Source organism: Chiloscyllium plagiosum, unplaced genomic scaffold, assembly GCF_037043375.1.
Source record: "Chiloscyllium plagiosum isolate Xiang-an unplaced genomic scaffold, Cpla_swu_hap1 HiC_scaffold_37, whole genome shotgun sequence".
Classification (NCBI taxonomy): Eukaryota; Metazoa; Chordata; class Chondrichthyes; order Orectolobiformes; family Hemiscylliidae; genus Chiloscyllium; species Chiloscyllium plagiosum.
The window spans coordinates 380,292-400,147 of NW_028270175.1; the positions used below are offsets into that span (position 1 = coordinate 380,292).

The window sequence follows — 19,856 nt, forward strand, 5'->3', positions numbered from 1 at the left end:
GTTCCACTGTGTGGAGATGCTAGCCAATTTGATTGGCTGGCAACTCTAACAATCCTGATAGTGCAGAGCTCAGTCATGAGCACTGCTGGTACTGCAGTTTGGTCCACATAGAGAGTCTCTTGCAAAAAGGGTGAACTCAGGGATGGTTGGGAAGGTGATGACCTCAGGATCCATATATCTTACAAGCCAACTCCAACAGAAAACTCACCTGGTGCTTTATGTAATATCCAGGCCATACCTCTTTTCACCAATGTTTATGTTCTCTAACAAACAAGTATTTTACTCATTATTAATATTTCCAAGTGTGTCATCTGCAACCTCTTCATTGTGTTCAAGTTGAAAATCAACTAAACTTAGAGTCATAGAGGTTGCAGTACAGAAAAAGACCCTTTGGCCCATCAAGTCTGTGATGGTCAAAACTAACAACACTTGGAAAGGAAGGGATCGATCAGTCATAATCAACTCGGAATTGTTAGCGGGTGATTCTTTCTGACTAATTTAATTGAGTTTTTTTTAAAAGATAAAATATATTGATGAGGGTAGTCCAGTTGATGTGGCTGACATGGACTTAAGTAAGGCCTATGACAAGATCCCACATGGAAGGCCAGTCCTAAGGTAAAGACCCATGGCAAGTTGGCAAACTGGATCGAAAATTGGCTTTCCAAAAGCAAGCAAAGGGTGATTGTGGAGGATAGTCTTTTGTAATTGGAAGTTTGTGAGCTTAAGCATACCACAGTGATCCTGTGCTGGGATGCTTGTTGTTTGCTGTTTACATTAAGAACTGGATGTGAATGTAGAAGGTATAATCAGTGAGTTTGTAAAAGACATGAAAATTGGTGGTGTTGTTGATAGTGAGGAGGATGGCTACAGTCTGATATTGATCAGCTGGCAGATGGAACTTACTCCTGATAATTATAAGGTGATGTATTTTGAGAGGTCAAATAAGGGAAAAATATAGATAATAAGTGGTAGGTCCCTTGGCAGTACTGAGGAACAAGGGGGCATTGTTGTGCAAATCCATAGATCCCTGAAGGTGTCAGCACAGGTGAACAAGGTGGTGAAACAAACTTGCCTTCATTAGCCAGAGCATAGAATATTGGAGCAGGCAAGCCTTGTTACAAATTTATAAAATATTGGTGAGGCCACAGATTGAATATTGTGTGCAATGCAATGTTGGTTGGAAGAATAAGATTGCATTGGAGAGGTTGCAGAGGAGATTCATCAAGGTATTGCCTAGGATGAAAACTCTGAGTAATGAGGAATGATTGAAATGTTGGCTTTGTTTTCCTTGGAGCAGAGGATGCTGATGGGAGATCTGTGTGAGGTAGACAAAATTATGAGCGGTATAGACCAAATAGATTGTGAGAATCTTTTCCCCATGACAGAAGTCTAAAAACAGAGGGCATAGGTTTAAGGTGAGGATCAAGTTTTTTAGAAGAGAACGGAAAAAAAATGTTTTTACCTAGAGGGTAGTAGAAATATGAAATGTGCTGTAATAGATGGTTGAGTCAAAAAGTGTGGTGCTGGAAAAGTACCGCAGGTCAGGTAGCTCATCAGCTCATTCCTGCTGAAGGGCTTATGTCAATCTCCTGCTCCTTGGATGCTGCCTGACCTGTTGTGCTATTCCATTCTGATCTCCAGCATCTGCAGTCCACCTGATTAGTAAGGTTAGATCACATAGAATCCAGGGGGAGCTAGCCAGTTGGATAGAAAATTGGCTCGAAGGTAGGATACAGAGGATGGTAAGGGGTTGTTCTTTTAACTGGATGCCTGTGACCAACAGTGTGCCACAAGAATCAGTGCTGGGTCCACTGCTTTTTTGTCATTTATATAAGTGATTCGGTTGTGAATCCAGGAGGAATGGTTAGTAAGTTTGCAGATGACACCAAAATAGGTGGTGTAGTGGACAGTGAAGAAGATTATCTGAGTACAATGGGACCTTGATCAGATGGGCCAATGGGCCAAGGAGTGGCAGATGGAGTATAATTTAGATAAGTGTGAGGTGTTGCATTTTAGTGTGACAAACCAGAGCAGGACTTGCAGAGTTAATGGTAGAGCCTGAGGGAGTGTTGCTGAGCAAAGAGGTGTATGGATGCAGGTGCATAGTTTCTTGAAAGTGGAGACATAGGAAAGGAATGTGGCGAGGTATTTGGCATGCTTGCCTCCATTGATCAGAGCATTGAGTATAAGAGTTGGGACATCATGTTGTGGCTGTACAGGACATTGGTGAGGCCACTTTTAGAATATTGCATTTGATTCTAGTCTCTCTGCTATAGGAAAGATGTTAAACTTGAAAGTGTTCAAAAAAGATTTACAACAATATTGTCAGGATTGGAGGATTTCAGCTATAAGGAAAAGCTGAATAAGTTGGGGCTTTTGTCCCTGGAGTATTGGATGCTGACGAGTGACCTTATAGAAATTTATAAAATCGTGAGGGGCAGGGGAGTCTAGGGGACCTGATGAGTAACATTTTCACACAGGGTGGTCGTGTATTGAGTGAGCTACCAGAGGAAGTGATGGAGACTGGTACAATTCCAACATTTAAAAGGCATCTGATGGGTATATGAATAGGAAGGGTTTAGAGTGATATGGGCCAAGTGCTGACAAATGGGAGTAGGTCAGATTGGGATTTGTGGTTGACTCAGACAAGTTAGGCAGAAGAGTCTGTTTCTGTGCTGTATGAATCTATAATTCTATCCTGAGAGCAAGGTGGAAGAAGGTACTCTGGCATCAATTAAGAAGCATCTGGATGAACACTTAAAATGCTGTCGTAGTCATGGACAAAGTAGGATTAGTGTAGTTTTGTGTTTGCTGGTTGGTATAGGGACAGTGGCGCGAAAGACCGATTTCTATGTTGTATGACTCCATGACTCTATGACTTTATCACCTGACAAAAACCTAACTGTTCGAATCCTGTGCTCCATTGCCTTGTCTGTCTTGGTATCGCAAGTGCACATCTAAATAGTTCCTAAATGTTTTGAGAATTTCTGCCTCTACCACCCTTAAAGGCAGTGAGTTCCAGATTCCCACCACACACTTTTGAACCTCCTGCCCCTTACCTTAAATCTAGCCCCTTTGGCATTGATCTCTCCTCAAAGGGAAAGGTTTCTTCCCAACTACCGTATCTATGACCCTCAAAATTTTATACGTCTCAATTATGTCTCCTCTCCATCTCCTCTGCTTCAAACAAAACATCTTCTTTTACAATAAATTATGTTTCAGGACCTAAAACATGTTGAACTCCTTTCTGTGTCTGTTTCACATATTGTTGTAACCATAATTTTGAAATCTTTGATTTTATATTTTGTTATCTTCTTTCCCTGTCTGCTTTAATTGTCTCAGCACTGTGGAATTTTGTACCTTCAGTTATACACTTTGCACCTTCAGAACAGTACAACAATCCTATCAATGTGACATTAGTTATCACTATAATATCAGTATTGTGCCTTCAAAAACCAAATAAAGTTAGAGCACTCCCACCCCGACTCACAGATCTCTGAAAGTTGCCACCCAGGTAAATAGTGCGGTGAGGAAGGCATATGGCGTACTGGCTTTTATTGGTAGAGGAATTGAGTTCCGGAGTCCTGAGGTCATGATGCAGTTGTATAAGACTCTGGTGCGGCCGCATCTGGAATATTGTGTGCAGTTTTGGTCGCCATATTATAGGAAGGATGTGGAGGCACTGGAACGGGTGCAGAGGAGGTTTACCAGGATGTTGCCTGGTATGGAAGGAAGATCGTATGAGGAAAGACTGAGACACTTGGGGCTGTTTTCATTAGAGAAAAGAAGGTTTAGGGGTGACTTGATTGAGGTGTACAAGATGATTAGGGGGTTAGATAGGGTTGACAGTGTGAACCTTTTCCCGCGTATGGAGTCGGGTATTACAAGGGGGCATAGCTTTAAATTAAGGGGGGGTAGATATAGGACTGAAGTTAGGGGTAGGTTCTTCACTCAGCGAGTCGTAAGTTCATGGAATGCCCTGCCAGTAGCAGTGGTGGACTCTCCCTCTTTATGGGCATTTAAGCGGGCATTGGATAGGTATATGGAGGATAGTGGGTTAGTATAGGTTAGGTGGGCTTGGATCGGCGCAACATCGAGGGCCAAAGGGCCTGTACTGCGCTGTATTCTTCTATGTTCTATGTTCTATGTTCTATGTTCTACTACTGCTTCAACAGGACCCTGATCTGGAAACTTTGGGATTAATGTTTTCTGTGGGTGCAATCATACAACACCGACAAGGTGCAACATGAATGGAGGGATTTTTGTTTAAAATTCATGGGACATGGGTGTCTCTGGTTGGTCTGGAGAAGGTGGTGGTGAGCTGCCGCCTTGAACTGAGGTAGTCTATGTGCTATAGGAAGACCCACAATGCAGTTAGGGAGGGAGCTCTAAGAATTTTGACCCAGAGACAGTAAAGGAATGGTGGTATATTTCCAAATGAGGATGGTGAGTGGCTTGGAGGAAATTTTTCAGAAGGTGGTGTTCCCATGTATCTGCTGCCCTTGTTCTTCTAGAAGAAGTGGTAATGGGTTTGAAAGGTGCTGTCTAAGGACCTTTGGCAAATTCCTGCTGTGAATCTTGTAGTTGGTATACACTGCTGCAACTGACTTGTGTCTTGTAGATGGTGGCCAGCCTTTGGGGAGTTAAGAGGTGAGTTACTTCCTGTAGTATTCTGAAAATCTGACCTGCTCTTGTTAGTATTATATTTGATACAGAGAATCCAGTTCAGTTTCTAGTCAATGGCAATCCCCATGGTGTGGTTAGTGATGATAGGATTCAGTGATGGTAGTGCTATTCAATGTCATGGGGTGGTGGTTAGATTGTCAGAGATTCATGGTGTCCTACCACATGGAGACAAGCCCTTTGGCCCAAACTGGTCCACGCTGACCAAAATGTCCATCAATGCTAACCCCATTTCCCTGCACGTGGCCCATATCCTTCTAATCCTTTCCTCCCCATGTATTTGTTCAAATGCCTTTTAAATGTTGTTAATGTACCCACGGCAACCATTTCTGCTGGCAGCTCATTCCATATGCGTACCACCCTCTGTGTAAAAAAGGTTGCCCTGCAGGTTCCCTTTTATTCTTTCCCCTCTAAACTTAAACTGATGCCCTCTAGTTCTCGATTACCCAACCCTGGGAAAAAGACTGAGTGCATTCACCCTATCCATGCTTCTCATAATCTTATACATTTCTATAAGATTCCCCCCTCAGAATCCTATGCTCTAAAGAAAAATGTCCCCCTTTAACTCAGACATTGAGTCCAGGCAACATCGTTGTAAGTTTCTTCTGCACTCTTTCCAGTTTAATGACATCCTTCCTATAGCAAAGTGATCAAAGCTGAACACAATACTCCAAGTGCAGCCTCACTAATGTTCTGTATAACTACACCATAGCTTCCCAACTTCTAAACTCAGTGTCCTGACTGATGAAGGCCAGTGTCAAAAGAACCATGCATCTGAACACCAAGGTCCCTCTGTTCCACTACATTACTTAAGGCCCTACTATTCACTATGAAAACTATACCTTGATTTGACTTTCCAAAATGCAAGACCTCACCCTTATCTATATTAAACTCCATTTGCCATTTCTCGGCCCACTTCCTCAGCTGATCAAGATCCTGCTGCAATTTCTGATAACCTTCCTCAGTGTCCACAATACCACCTATTTTACTATCATCCGCAAACTTATTAATCATGCCTTGCACATTCTCATCCAAATCATTGATATAGATAACAAACAGTAATGGGCCCAGCACCGACCCCTGAGGCACTCCACTTGTAACAGGACTCTAGCCTGACAATCATCTGTCCACTATTACCATCTGCTTCCTACCATCAAACCAATTGTGTATCCAATTTGCCAGCTTCCCCTGCAGTCCATGCAATCTAACCTTCCAGAGCAGCTTACCATGTGGAACCTTATCAAAGGCCTTATTGAAACCCATATAGACTATGTCTACTGCCCTGCCCTCATCAACCTTCCTGGTCACTTCATCATAGAATTCGAATAAAAGTGTCTCTTATTGCAGATTGTTATTGCCTGGCATTTGTGTGCTGAAAACTGGCATATAACATTTGTTAGATTAGATTACAATCTAAAAAAATGTAATCTAATCTAACAAATGTTATATGCCAGTTTTCAGCACAAACTTGGATATTATCCATATCTTGTTGCATTTGAACATGGTCTACTTCAGTATCTTTAGGAAGAAAGAGTAGAATTCTATGAGGAAGAACTCTGAAATTAGAAGAGGTCAAAATTTAGGTATATCTCTTTGAATAGAAATTACCAAGACTTGATAATTTCCTATTTATTCTGACCTGGATATTCATGCAGTATTTACTCCTAGCTAAAGAATAGTACCATATTCCACAGTGTGCACAGCTGCAGTCATGTTTTGCAGCTTAAAACAGGTTTGTTTTCCATTCAGAAGGGGAGATAGATTTTTAATTAATTTCAAATGAATTGAAACACATTGTAAATTTGGTGACACTGCATTGGCCTCATTCTGTTCTAACTCTTTCAGCTGGAACAAAATGGAACAATCAAAGGAGGTCACGCTCTGGAAGCTGCAGGCACAGAGATTACTCTATTGGTCTTGGCCGTTCTCAATCTGAATACGAAGCTGATGGAGTTGACGATGGCTTTTCCACTTTATGTAAGGCACAGAAATATTTATATTTTGCCTATTGTGCAAGCAGAGTTAATGAAAATGCTTCCAACCATGTTTTAACAGACAGGACTTTATTGAAATTGACAATTAATATAAGCCTTTGAACTTTGGCATTTCTGCTCTGAAATATATTTCCTCAAACCTTTCTCTTCTGATGTTGTCTTGAGTACGTGAATTTATAAATCCTGAGTGTGCAATGTTCTTCCTGAGAAGAGGATTCATAGAACCCCAACAGTGTGGAAGCAGGCCATTTGGCCCAATGATTTCACACCAACCCTCCAAAGAGCAGACTCATCCCCATCCTATTCCTGTAGCTCTATATTTCCCATGGCTAATCCACCTAAACTGCACACCTTTGGACTGTGGGAGGAAACCGGAGCACCCGGAGGAAACCCACACGGACACAGGGAGAATGTGCAAACTCCACACAAACACTCGCTCGAGGATGGAATCAAACCTGGGTCCCTGGCATTGTGAGGTAGCAGTGCTCACCACTGAACCACCATGCTGCCCCTACTCTATTGATGAGTTGCTTCACTCAGCTTCAATCTGTTGCAGCTGTTGGTTTTCTGGCTTCACTATTCAGTTTGAGGGACAAAGTCAAGAGGAACAATTGCAATCACGTTAATCCAATTTAATGTTTTGTTCATAAATCTTATCTAACGAAAGAAAATGTTCCCTGAAGGATAGCAGTGTAAAAAAAACATGTTTCAGAGCAGGACTGAGCAATCAATTTGTCAGTTAGGTTGCCACAGAAATATCATCTCGGATACTTGGGAAAAATATCAGTCTTGGATCATTGATTGTAATCACAAGGTGAGCAAAAACTGTCCTGGAGCACGTGTTGGAATGTTGCTTACTTGTAAAAGGCTGCAGTCTGTGTGGTGAAAATTATCCAAACTGTCGATAAGGAATTTACATAACGGTGTTGTCATATTACAAGATGATTTCATTTAAAGATTTTCTCATTGGATAATGGTGCTGCTGGCTGGGCCAACATTTATTATCCCTCTCTTATTGTCCTGGAGAGGTTGATATTTTGTAATCGTGAATCATTGCAGTCCTTGGTGTGTAGATAGACCCACAATGCCATTAGGGAGGGAATTCCAGGAGTCTGACCCAGTGACAGTGAAGAAAAAGCAATATATTTCCAAGTCAGGATGGGGAATGGCTTGGAGGGGAAATGTCAGATTGCAGTGTTCCATGTATCTGCTGCCCTTGTCATTGTACATGGAAGTAGCCATGGGTTTGGAAGGTGCTGTTGACAGAGGCTTGGTGAATCAATAATTTGCCTTCAACTCCATGAGCTTCAGTTTTAATCAAAAGTCTGTTTTGAGGGACTATGTTAAGTATCTTCTGAAAATCCAAATAAATACCATTTCCCAAAGACTTTCCCTACGTCTTTAGCCACCTTTACACAAACGTCAATCAGATTCTTCACGTTATCTAATCTCAACAATTCCATACTGGTGATTCTATTTCAGAAAGTTACATTGTGAAGGATAAAACTGAATCCTATCTCCTCTAATTTGTTTGTGTATTTATATAAACTGACACATTACCCAAACACACCAAGACCTGCCATTTCAGTTTGTATTGATTTATAGGGGGCTCAAGAGAATAGAAAGTTAGTACCCACTGTCTGTGTATCAGTGTTCATTGTTGCCTATTTGGAAGGTGGTTCTAGATTAGAGTGGTGCTAGAAAAGCACAGCAGTTCAGGCAGCATCTGAGGAGTAGGAAAATCAACGTTTCGGGCAAAAGCCCTTCATCAGGAATGTTCCACTCAAAAGCGACATTTCCTGAACCAAGAGAATTCCGAAGAGTGTAGCTGGGGATGAATTTTTAAGTGAGTTTGGAAACGCAATGCCAAATTTGGGTCCTGACCTCATGTCTCAGTAGTGTTGTTCACATGATGTTATCGTTAAATGTAAATCTCTAATTCAGCAAGAGGTGAAATTAGTCCTCAATTAGTGCTAATGAATACCTCCAAGGAATGCATGCCTGATGCAATTAGCAAAGGTAGACAGTAACCAGGGTACGGCTGTGCTGCATGGTCACAGAGAATGGGTAGTGCCTCAGAGAGTAGCAGCAGAGTGACCTGAAGTTGTGGGTGAATGAGGCACTGAACACATTTGAGTACAAGATTCTTGGAGGTTCAACAACGATAAACTTACACTTTGCCCTTTTTCCGATTGTGAACTCAATAGCGATGTAATGGCATGAATCGGTTTGTTCACATATTTGTTGAAATCTCTCCTGAATATTACACCAGCACATTTAGAGTCATAGAGTCAAAGAGATGTACAGCATGGAAACAGACCCTTTGGTCTAACCCGTCCATGCCAACCAGATATCCCAACCCAATCTGGTCCCACCTGCCAACCCAATCTGGGCCCATATCCCTCCAAACCCTTCCTATTCATATACCCATTCAAATGCCTCTTAAATATTGCAATTGTACAAATCTCCACCACTTCCTCTGGCAGCTCATTCCATACATGTACCATCCTCTTTGGAAGTTCTGAAAGGATTTTAATGGCATATCAGAGTACAATAAAGAACTCAGCCCTTCGAGTCTGTTTCGTTATTCAACATGATCATGGCTGATCTGACCTTCACCTCAACTCAACATTTCTGCATCTCCCTAATCATCTTTTATGACCTTGGATATGAATTAGAAGTGAACAAGTTCCTTGTTTCTTCCCCCACCTTCACTTTCAAAATTGCAGCATGCACCCCTGAGTGATTGGGACCAGAGATGAGCTCTGTGGACTATGACTTGGACACTGGAGTGGGGAGTACCATAGCTGGAGCATTAGTCAGACCTGTGGAAGTAGCTCACTATCCGGTTAGTTATTTACACTGGGTCCCCTTCAGGAGGTAGGGAGCAGCCAGAGAGGAAGGATCCAGCTGGGAGACTGTCACATTTCACTGTATAGTTTCATGCAATGAACAGCTTCATTCAGATGCAGGGAGAATGTCACTGAGCCACAAGTTGGCCAATTGATTGCTGCCTTGTTGAAACAGGAAGAAAGTCCTCTCTTGATGTTTCCCACTTTTACATTAACAGGCCTTCCACAAAAACGCTTATTCCTCACACCCACTTCCCCCTTAAACCTGTCTGTCTCCAGAGACTGGTAAAATGCAGCCCCCTGTTTCTGATTCAGTATTCATTCCAGGGAATGTCAGGCATACTGACAACTTGCTCTGTGTTGATGGAAAGCAATTATTCACCATATTTCCATTTCTGTATTTAATTTGACAATATCTGTCAGGGTGAAAGCAAAGGCTGCTGGTATAGGGAATGCTGGATGACTAAAGAAATTGAGGGTTTGGTTAAGAAAAAGAAGGAAGCATATGTCAGGTACAGACAGGATAGATCAAGTGAATCCTTAGAAGAGTATAAAGGAAGTAGGAGTATACTTTAAAAGGGAAATCAGGAGGGAAAAACGGGGACATGAGATAGCTTTGGCAAATAGAATTAAGGACAATCCAAAGGGGTTTTGCAAATATATTAAGGAGAAAAGGGTAACTAGGGAGAGAATAGGGCACCTCAAAGATCAACAAGGTGGCCTTTGTGTGGAGCCACAGAAAATGGGGGATATACTAAATGAATATTTTGCATCAGTATTTACTGTGGAAAAGGATATAGGAGATATAGACTATAGGGAAATGGATTGTGACATCTTGCAAAATGTCCAGATTACAGAGGAGGAAGTGCTGGATGTCTTTAAATGGTTAAAGGTGGATAAATCCCCAGGACCTGATCAGAACTCTGTGGGAAGCTAGAGAAGGGATTGCTGGGCCTCTTGCTGTGATATTTGTATCATCGATAGTCACAGGTGAGGTGCTGGAAGACTGGAGGTTGGCAAACGTGGTGCTACTGTTTAAGAAGGGCGGTAAAGACAAGCCAGGGAACTATAGACCAGTGAGCCTGACCTCGGTGGTGGGCGAGTTGTTGGAGGGAATCCTGAGGGACAGGATGTACATGTATTTGGAAAGGCAAGGACTGATTAGGGATAGACAACATGGCTTTGTACGTGGGAAATCATGTCTCACAAACTTGATTGAGTTTTTTGAAGAAGTAACAAAGAGGATTGATGAGGGCAGAGCAGTACATGTGATCTATATGGACTTCAATAAGACGTTTGACAATGTTCCCCACGGGAGACTGATTAGCAAGGTTAGATCTCACGGAATACAGGGAGAACTAGCCATTTGGATATAGAACTGGCTCAAAGGTAGAAGACAGAGGGTGGTGGTGGAGGGTTGTTTTTCAGACTGGAGGCCGGTGATCAGTGGAGGGCCACAAGGATCGGTGCTGGGCCCTCTACTTTTTGTCATTTACATAAATGAATTGGATGCGAGCATAAGAGCTACAGTTAGTAAGTTTGCAGATGACAGCAAAATTGGAGATGTAGTGAACAGCGAAGAGGGTTACCTCAGATTACAACAGGATCTGGACCAGATGGGCCAATGGGCTGAGAAGTGGCAGATGGAGTTTAATTCAGATAAATGCGAGGTCCTGCATTTTAGGAAAGCAAATCTTAGTAGGACTTATACACTTAATGGTAAGGTCCTAGGGAGTGTTGCTGAACAAAGAGACCTTGGAGTGCAGGTTCATAGCTCCTTGAAAGTGGAGTCGCAGGTAGGTAGGATAGTGAAGGCAGCGTTTGGTATGCTTTCATTTAGTGGTCAGAGTATTGAGTACAGGAGTTGGGAGATCATGTTGCGGCTGTACAGGACATTGGTTAGGCCACTGTTGGAATATTGCGTGCAATTCTGGTCTCCTTCCTAACGGAAAGATGTTGTGAAACTTGAAAGGGTTCAGAAAAGATTTACAAGGATGTTGCCAGGGTTGGAGGATCTGAGCTACAGGGAGAGGCTGAATAGGCTGGGGCTGTTTTCCCTGGAGCGTCGGAGGCTGAGGGGTGACCTTATAGAGGTTTACAAAATTATGAGGGGCATGGCTAGGATAAATAGACAAAGTCTTTTCCCTGGGGTCAGGGAGTCCAGAACTAGAGGGCATAGGTTTAGGATGAGAGGGGAAAGATATAAAACAGATCTAAGGGGCAACTTTTTCACGCAGAGGGTGGTACGTATATGGAATGAGCTGCCAGAGAATGTGGTGGAGGCTGGTACAATTGCAACATTTAAGAGGCATTTGGATGGGTATATGAATAGGAAGGGTTTGGAGGGATATGGGCCGGGTGCTGGCAGGTGGGACTAGATTGGGTTGGGATATCTGGTTGGCATGGATGGGTCGGACCGAAGGGTCTGTTTCCATGCTGTACATCTCTATGACTCTATGACTCTATCATCTTTATCAGTTTTCAAGGAGCCTACATTGTACCTGAAAACTTTTTTTCCTAAAATAAATATCCTAAACCAACAGAATATTTTTCATGAGGGGAAAAAAATATTAAAAGGACCGAAAGGGCAACTTTTTCACACAGAGGGTGGTGTGTGTATGGAATGAGTTGCCAATGATGGGGTACAATTACAACATTTAAAAGGCGTGATCTTGAGACCCTTTGCAAGTTTCTTTATCTAATCTCTGTTTTGTAGCCCCTTCCATTTGTTTTGTTATCCTTTGCTCCTCTATATTTCTCTGTCTCTAGAACCTATGTCAGGTGTTTTTTTTTACATGTTTTGTCTTAGTTTGTTATTGTCTCTTTCCTCCTCAGTTGTTCATGGTTATCTTTTTTGAGGGATGGGTTGGGGTTAAATTGTTTCAACAGCACAATTTTTTTTTTTTAAAAGCTACTACTCACTTTGTTATTTTCACCATAAACAAATTTGTCTAGTTCATGAGCTTTTTTTTATCATGTCTTAAATAAATCCAGAAACTGATTTTCAATATAATGTTGATTTCAATCGTTGGGACGACTCAGAGCTTAACATTGCTACCTCACAGCTATCATTCCTGAAGAAGGGCTTATGCCCGAAACGTCGATTCTCCTGCTCCTTGGATGCTGCCTGACCTGCTGCGCTTATCCAGCAACACATTTTCAGCTCTGATCTCCAGCATCTGCAGTCCTCACTTTCTCCTACCTCGCAGCACCAAGGACCTGCGTTTGATTCCAGCCTTGCACAACTGTCTGTGTGGAGTTTGCACATTCTCCCTGTGTTTGTGGGGTTTCCTCAAGGTGCTCCAGTTTCATCCCACAGTCCAAAGATGAGCAGGTTAAGTGGATTGGCCATGCCAAATTGCTAGGCATGTGTACACTAGGTGGGTTAAGTGTCCAAGGATGTGTAACTAAGGTGGGTGGGTGGGGTGGGTCTGGACTAGATGCTCTTCAGAGGGTCAGTGTGGACTCGATGGGCTGTTTCCACACTGTAGGGATTCTATGGTTTTATGCTCACTTTTGTAATCATGTATATGCACTAAATAAATCAGTCTGTTTTCTTGTTACTAAATCTAATGTGGCCTTTCCACGAGAAGGATTAAGACAGACTTTGCAATATCTTGATTAAAGCTCAATGCAATGTTTCCAAGTTCAAAACCTTCTATTTTAGTCTGTCATGAGCATGTTGAGTGTAGTCTTATGAAATTCATTCACAGGTTGCTGGCAATACCTATCCGTTTAATCAATCAACTGGCCACTTACAGCGAAGACAGGATGGTGAAGTGATGCATAAATAGCCAATCCTGTTACTCTGTTTTATTGTTATAAATGCATCTTGTCTCCATCTATCAGACTGTCATAGGCAGAGATTTTTGAATCTTCTAAGGTAAAGGTGACTCAATGTTTCATGGGACATGGGTTTCTCACTCACAGCCAGCGTTTGTTGCCCAATTCCAATTGCTCTTGAACTGAAAGGCTTGCTAGGCCATTTCAAAGCATAGTTCAGAGTCAACGCCATTAGTATGCATCTTGAGTCACAGGTACGCCTGACCAGGTAAGGACAGCAGATTGCAGTAAGGACAGTTGTGGTGCTTTCATATCTGCTGCACTTGTCCTTCTAGATGAATGTAGAAGGTCCTGTAGATAGTACACAGCTGCTACTGAGCATCAGTGGGGGAGGAAATAAAGTTTTGTGGTTAAAGTACTAATCAAGCAGATTCTTTGTTCTGGATGATATTGTGCTCCTTGAGTGCTATTGGAGCTGCACTAGCCAAACAAGGTAGAAGTATACCACTTTATTTTTTGGTCAATGGTAACCCCCAGGGTATTGATAGTGGAGGATTCAGTGATGGTAACAATACTGAATGTCAAGGGGCGGTGGTTAAATTGTCTCTTACTGGAGATGCTCACATCCTGGCATTTGTGTGGCATGAATGTTACTTGCCACTTGTCAGCTGAAGCCTGCATATTGTCCAGAACTTGTTGCATTTGAACATGGACCACTTCAGTACCTGAGGAGTTGAAAATGTTGCTGAATATTATGCAATCATCAGCAAATATCCCCATTTCTGACCTTACGATGGAGGGCAGGTCATTTATGAAGCAACTGAAGATTGTTTGGCCGAGGACATTACCCACAGGAACGCCTGCAGAGATATCCTGGAACTGAGAAGACTTGCTTCCATCTTCCTATTTTCCTGATGGAATTTTCCCCAACTTGCCTGGATGAGTGCAGCTCTGACAATATTTAAAAAGCTTGACACCAGCCAAGACAAAGCATCCCCCATTTGATTGGCACCACATGTTAAATCCTCAGGACCTGATCAGGTGTACCTGAGAACCCTGTGGGAAGCTAGAGAAGTGATTGCTGGGCCTCTTACTGAGATATTTGTATCATCGATAGTCACAGGTGAGGTGCCGGAAGACTGGAGGTTGGCAAACATGGTGCCACTGTTTAAGGAGGGCGGTAAAGACAAGCCAGGGAACTATAGACCGGTGAGCCTGACCTCGGTTTTGGGCAAGTTGTTGGAGGGAATCCTGAGGGACAGGATGTACATGTATTTGGAAAGGCAAGGACTGATTAGGGATAGTCAACAAGGCTTTGTGCATGGGAAATCATGTCTCACAAACTTGATTGAGTTTTTTGATGAAGTAACAAAGAAGATTGATGAGGGCAGAGCAGTAGATGTGATCTATATGGACTTCAGTAAGACGTTAGATAAGGTTCGAGGAGAAAGTGAGGTCTGCAGATGCTGGAGATCAGAGCTGAAAATGTGTTGCTGGAACAGCGCAGCAGGTCAGGCAGCATCCAGGGAACAGGAGAATCGACATTTCGGGCATAAGCCTGAAGAAGGGCTTATGCCCGAAACGTCGATTCTCCTGTTCCCTGGATGCTGCCTGACCTGCTGCGCTGTTCCAGCAAAACATTTTCAGTTCGATAAGGTTCCCCATGGGAGACTGATTAGCAAGGTTAGATCTCATGGAATACAGGGAGAACTAGCCATTTGGATACAGAACTGGCTCAAAGGTAGAAGACAGAGGGTGGTGGTGGAGGGTTGTTTTTCAGACTGGAGGCCTGTGACCAGTGGACTGCCACAAGGATCAGTGCTGGGCCCTCTATTTTTTGTCATTTACATAAATGATTTGGATGTGAGCATAAGTGGTACAGTTAGTAAGTTTGCAGATGACACCAAAAATAGAGGTGTAGTGAACAGCGAAGATGGTTACCTCAGATACAACAGGATCAGGACCAGATTGGCCAATGGGCTGAGAAGTGGCAGATGGAGTTTAATTCAGATAAATGCGAGGTGCTGCATTTTGGGAAAGCAAATCTTAGCCGGACTTATACACTTAATGGTAAGGTCCTAGGGAGTGTTGCTGAACAAAGAGACCTTGGAGTGCAGGTTCATAGCTCCTTGAAAGTGGAGTCGCAGGTAGATAGGATAGTGAAGGCAGCGTTTGGTATGCTTTCTTTTAGTGGTCAGAGTATTGAGTACAGGAGTTGGGAGGTCATGTTGCGGCTGTACAGGACATTGGTTAGGCCACTGTTGGAATATTGCGTGCAATTCTGGTCTCCTTCCTATCGGAAAGATGTTGTGAAACTTGAAAGGGTTCAGAAAAGATGTACAAGGATGTTGCCAGGACCGGAGGATCTGAGCTACAGGGAGAGGCTGAACAGGCTGGGGCTGTTTTCCCTGGAGCATCGGAGGCTGAGGGGTGACCTTATAGAGGTTTTCACAATTATGAGGGAATGGATAGGATAAATAGGCAAAGACTTTTCCCTGGGGTTGGGGAGTCCAGAACTAGAGAGCATAGGTTTAGGGTGAGAGGGGAAAGATATAAAAATGACGAATGGCGCAACTCTTTCGCATAGAGGGTGGTACGTGTATGGAATGAGCTGCCAGAGGATGTGGTGGAGGCTGGTACAATTGCAACATTTAAGAGGCATTTGGATGGGTATATGAACAGGAAGGGTTTGGAGGGATATGGTCCGGGTGCTGGCAAGTGGGACTAGATTGGGTTGGGATATCTGGTCGGCATGGACGGGTTGGACCAAAGGGTCTGTTTCCGTGCTGTACTTCTCTATGACTCTATGACATCCACAATCAGTCACTCCCTTCACAATTGATATACAGCAGCAGCAACGTGTACTAGCCACAAGATGCACTGTTGAAATTCACCAAGGCTCCTTAGACAGCGCCTTCCAAACCCATGGCCACTTCCATCTCGAATGACAAGTATATGGGAACACCACCATCTGCAAGTTCCTCTTGGAGCTACTTAACATTCTGAGTTGGAAATATATCGCTATTCCTTCATTGTCACTGGGTCCAAATCCAAAGGGTAATACCAATCAACCTAAAGCATGTAAACTACAGTGCTTCAACAGGGTAGTTTACCACCACCACCTCAAAGGACAATAAATGCCGACCCAGCCAGTGATGGTCACAAGTGAATGATTTAAAATAAAACCTTCTGTCCATGGTTCACATGTTTATATCGAGCACCTGCAGGTTTTTGTGATCTCGTTACACAGTGTGCTTGAAGTGATATAAATTATTTTCACCCATTGGCCATGCACATCTGGTAGCCTAGCTCAGGATAAAACTAGTTGTACATGGAGAATATGATACCAGTAATCATGAAACTGATTATCTCATGTGTTAAACTTCATCCTGACCTTCTGTCTGACCTTCTGTTACTTTCACCGCAGAACAGATGAGTATTACCAAACAGATGTTTTGTTGCAGAATTTCACTCTGAGCTTAGCAGTTCTGATGTAATACTCAGGGTTGATCTGCTGAATATAAGGCAATCTCATACTCGCCGAGCTATCCATGTGTGACTGTAAGCCTGTGACCCATGGAATATTCCTGCTTTTACAGAATACCGATGCATTGGTCTCACTGAATCTAAAGCTACAATTTAAAATAAATTATATGCAAGTTTGCTTTTAAAACATTCTTCAATTAGAAATCAATATAAGGTTGATCCTGTAACCTATTCCCAGCCGTGGAGCTGTGTACATGCAGTGAGTATGGGCTGGATGTTTTAGTTGAAATGGAATAAGTTTGATTAAGAAGGCTAGTCAAAGGTCAAAGCTGTGGCCATGGGTACTGGCATGGGCCCCAGTTACACTGTCTCTCTGTGGGGTATGTGGAACATTCCTTGTTCCAGTCCTATTCAGCCCCCACTCTCAACTCTTTCTGCAGTACATCGATGATATCTTCGCTGTTGCTTCCTTGTCGTGTCCAGAATTGGAAAGGTTTATTTACTTTGCTTCCAATTTCCAACTGTTCTCACCTGGTCCATCTCTTACTCTTCCCTTTCCTTCCTCAGTATCTCTGTTCCCATTTCTGGAGATAAGCTGGCCACCAATATCCACTACAACCTACTGACTCCTACAGTTACCTTCGCTATGCATTCTTACATCTTCCTGTAAAGTCTGTATTCCATTCTCCCAACTCCTCCATCTCCAGTGCATCTATTCTGACGATGCCAGCTTTGACAACAAAGGCTCCAAAGTGTCGCATCTTTTTCCTCAACCAAGGATTCCCCAGCATGTTGTTGACAGTGCCCTCAGCTGGGTCTGACCCATCTCCTGCACTTCCGCCCTCACCCCCTCTCTTCCCTCCCACAACAGTGATAGGGTTGCCCACGTCTTTACCTACCATCCCCCCAGCATCCACATCCGGAGGATCATTAGCTGCTATTTCTGCCATCTAGGTGGGATGTCACCGTCATTCCCTGCCCCCCTTCCACAGGGACCGTTCACTCCGGGACACCCTGGTCCACTCTTCCTTCACTCCCAACACTCCCCTACAGACTTACAGCACCTTCTCTTGCAATTGCAAGAGGTGTAACACCTGCTCATTTACCTCCTTCCTCCCTCATTATCCAAGGACCCAAACACACCTTCCCGGTGAAGCAGCACTTTACCTGCACTTCTCACAATCTAATGTACTGCATTCACTGTTCATAATGTGGTCTCCCCTCCACTGGGGAAACGAAGTATAGTAGACTGGGTGACTGTTTCGTGAACATCTACGTTCTGCCCAAAAGAAAGACCCTGAGTTTCTAGTTGCCTGCCACTTCAATAGACCACCCTGTTCCCTGGCCAACATCTCTGTCTCAGACTTGCTGCAGTGCTCCAGTGGAGTTCAGTCCAAACTGGAACAACAAGAACTTATTTTCCACTTGGGAACTGTAGTCTTCTGGACTTCATATCAAGTTCAACAATTTCAGGGCTTAAGGCACCTTTTCCCACATCCTTAACCCCACCTCCTACACACCAGGCCTTGTTATTACATGGACTGCCATACACACAACCAATTGTCAGTCACTATTAGCCCCATTAACAGCTACTCATTGTCCCAGGCTGACCTTTGCTCTCTCCTCTGTCTGTCCAACTGTTGTCTCTCTTTGGCCTCTGTCTCCACCTATTGTTTATTTTCCCTGTCCTCCCCCATTTTACAGAGGAACCTCGATTATCTCAATATCAATTATCCGAATATCGGACTATCCAAAGGAGATCTCAAGGTCCCGATAGAAACATTATATCAAAGACATGTTTCCATCACTGATCACATCTTTTGTTTACAATGGTTAAACAGGCACCATCTCCGAATGATTGACCTCCCGCCCTATCTCTCTCCCCCAACACTTTCCCTGGTGTTTTACAGAGCGGTGTACCCTAAAATCCCCTTCCTCAGATACTCTCTCTAACATTGTCCTGTACAAGGCAAAGGTAGAACCTTCGAGGAGAAAGTGAGGTCTGCAGATGCTGGAGATCAAAGTTGAAACTTTATTGCTGGAACAACACAGCAGGTCAGGCAGCATCCAGGGAACAGGAGATTCCGTAGAGAGAGGCAGAGAGCTTCTTCAAGGAAGGCATCCTTGTAAGAGGATTCGCAGTAGGTTGAAATCTTCGAGGAGAAAGTGAGGTCTGCAGATGCTGGAGATCAAAGTTGAAACTTTATTGCTGGAACAACACAGCAGGTCAGGCAGCATCCAGGGAACAGGAGAATCTCCTGTTCCCTGGATGCTGCCTGACCTGCTGTGTTGTTCCAGCAATAAAGTTTCAACAAAGGTAGAACCTGTCAAAAAGTTGCACTAAAAGGTTGTGTGTGTGCTACGTGTGACATGCTATTTGGAGACTCACCCCCCAAAAGGCAGCAGCAGCAGCATCCTTGTTGTTGGTGTCCAGTCTGGCTGCCCCGGAGCGGGGGTGGGAGTGGGTGGGGGGTGCAGTGTTGGACAGGGGGCGCAGGCAGGGGTTGATGTTGGACAGGGTTGGGGGGGCTTGCGCGCTGTGCTGCTGCCTCATCTCCTGAATGGGGAGCAGACTTAAAAAAAACTCTGAGCCCCAGAGGAAAGGCATTTAATCGATTAACCGAACAAAATAGTGCCATCCATCTCGTTCGGATGATCGAGGTTCCTCTGTATACCTAGCTGCCATCAGTTGTGAAGATAGGTCATTGGACCCAAAACATTATTTCTGCTTTCTCTCCACAGATGCTGCCAGATTTGTTGAGTTTTTCTCAGGAATTTGTGTTTTTGTTTCTGATTTCCAGTATCCATTGTTCTTTCAGTTCTCTGATTAAGAAATAACTCTGCCACCAGTGAATGATAAATTATGTTTCATGAGAAAGATGTTTCATAGAATCATAGAATCCCTACAGTGTGGAAACAGGCCCTTCGGCCCAACAAGTTCACACCGATCCTCTGAAAAGTAACCCAGCCAGCTAGTAGTTCCCCTACTACTCAACATTTACCCCTGAATAAGGCACCTAACCTACACATCCTGAACACTGTGGGCAATTTAGCATGG

The 19,856-nt window shown here is 43.5% G+C and overlaps 1 protein-coding gene across 3 annotated transcripts in view; it reads left to right on the forward strand.

Moving 5' to 3' along the window:
• Positions 1-19,856, forward strand: part of vwa5b1 (von Willebrand factor A domain containing 5B1) — a 217,026-nt gene that overhangs the window by 154,118 nt on the left and 43,052 nt on the right. For all 3 annotated transcript variants that reach the window (XM_087980186.1, XM_087980187.1, XM_087980185.1), the window contains exon 18: positions 6,529-6,660. In XM_087980186.1, coding sequence (XP_087836312.1) covers positions 6,529-6,660 — 132 coding nt within the window. The remainder of the gene's footprint in view (positions 1-6,528; positions 6,661-19,856) is intronic.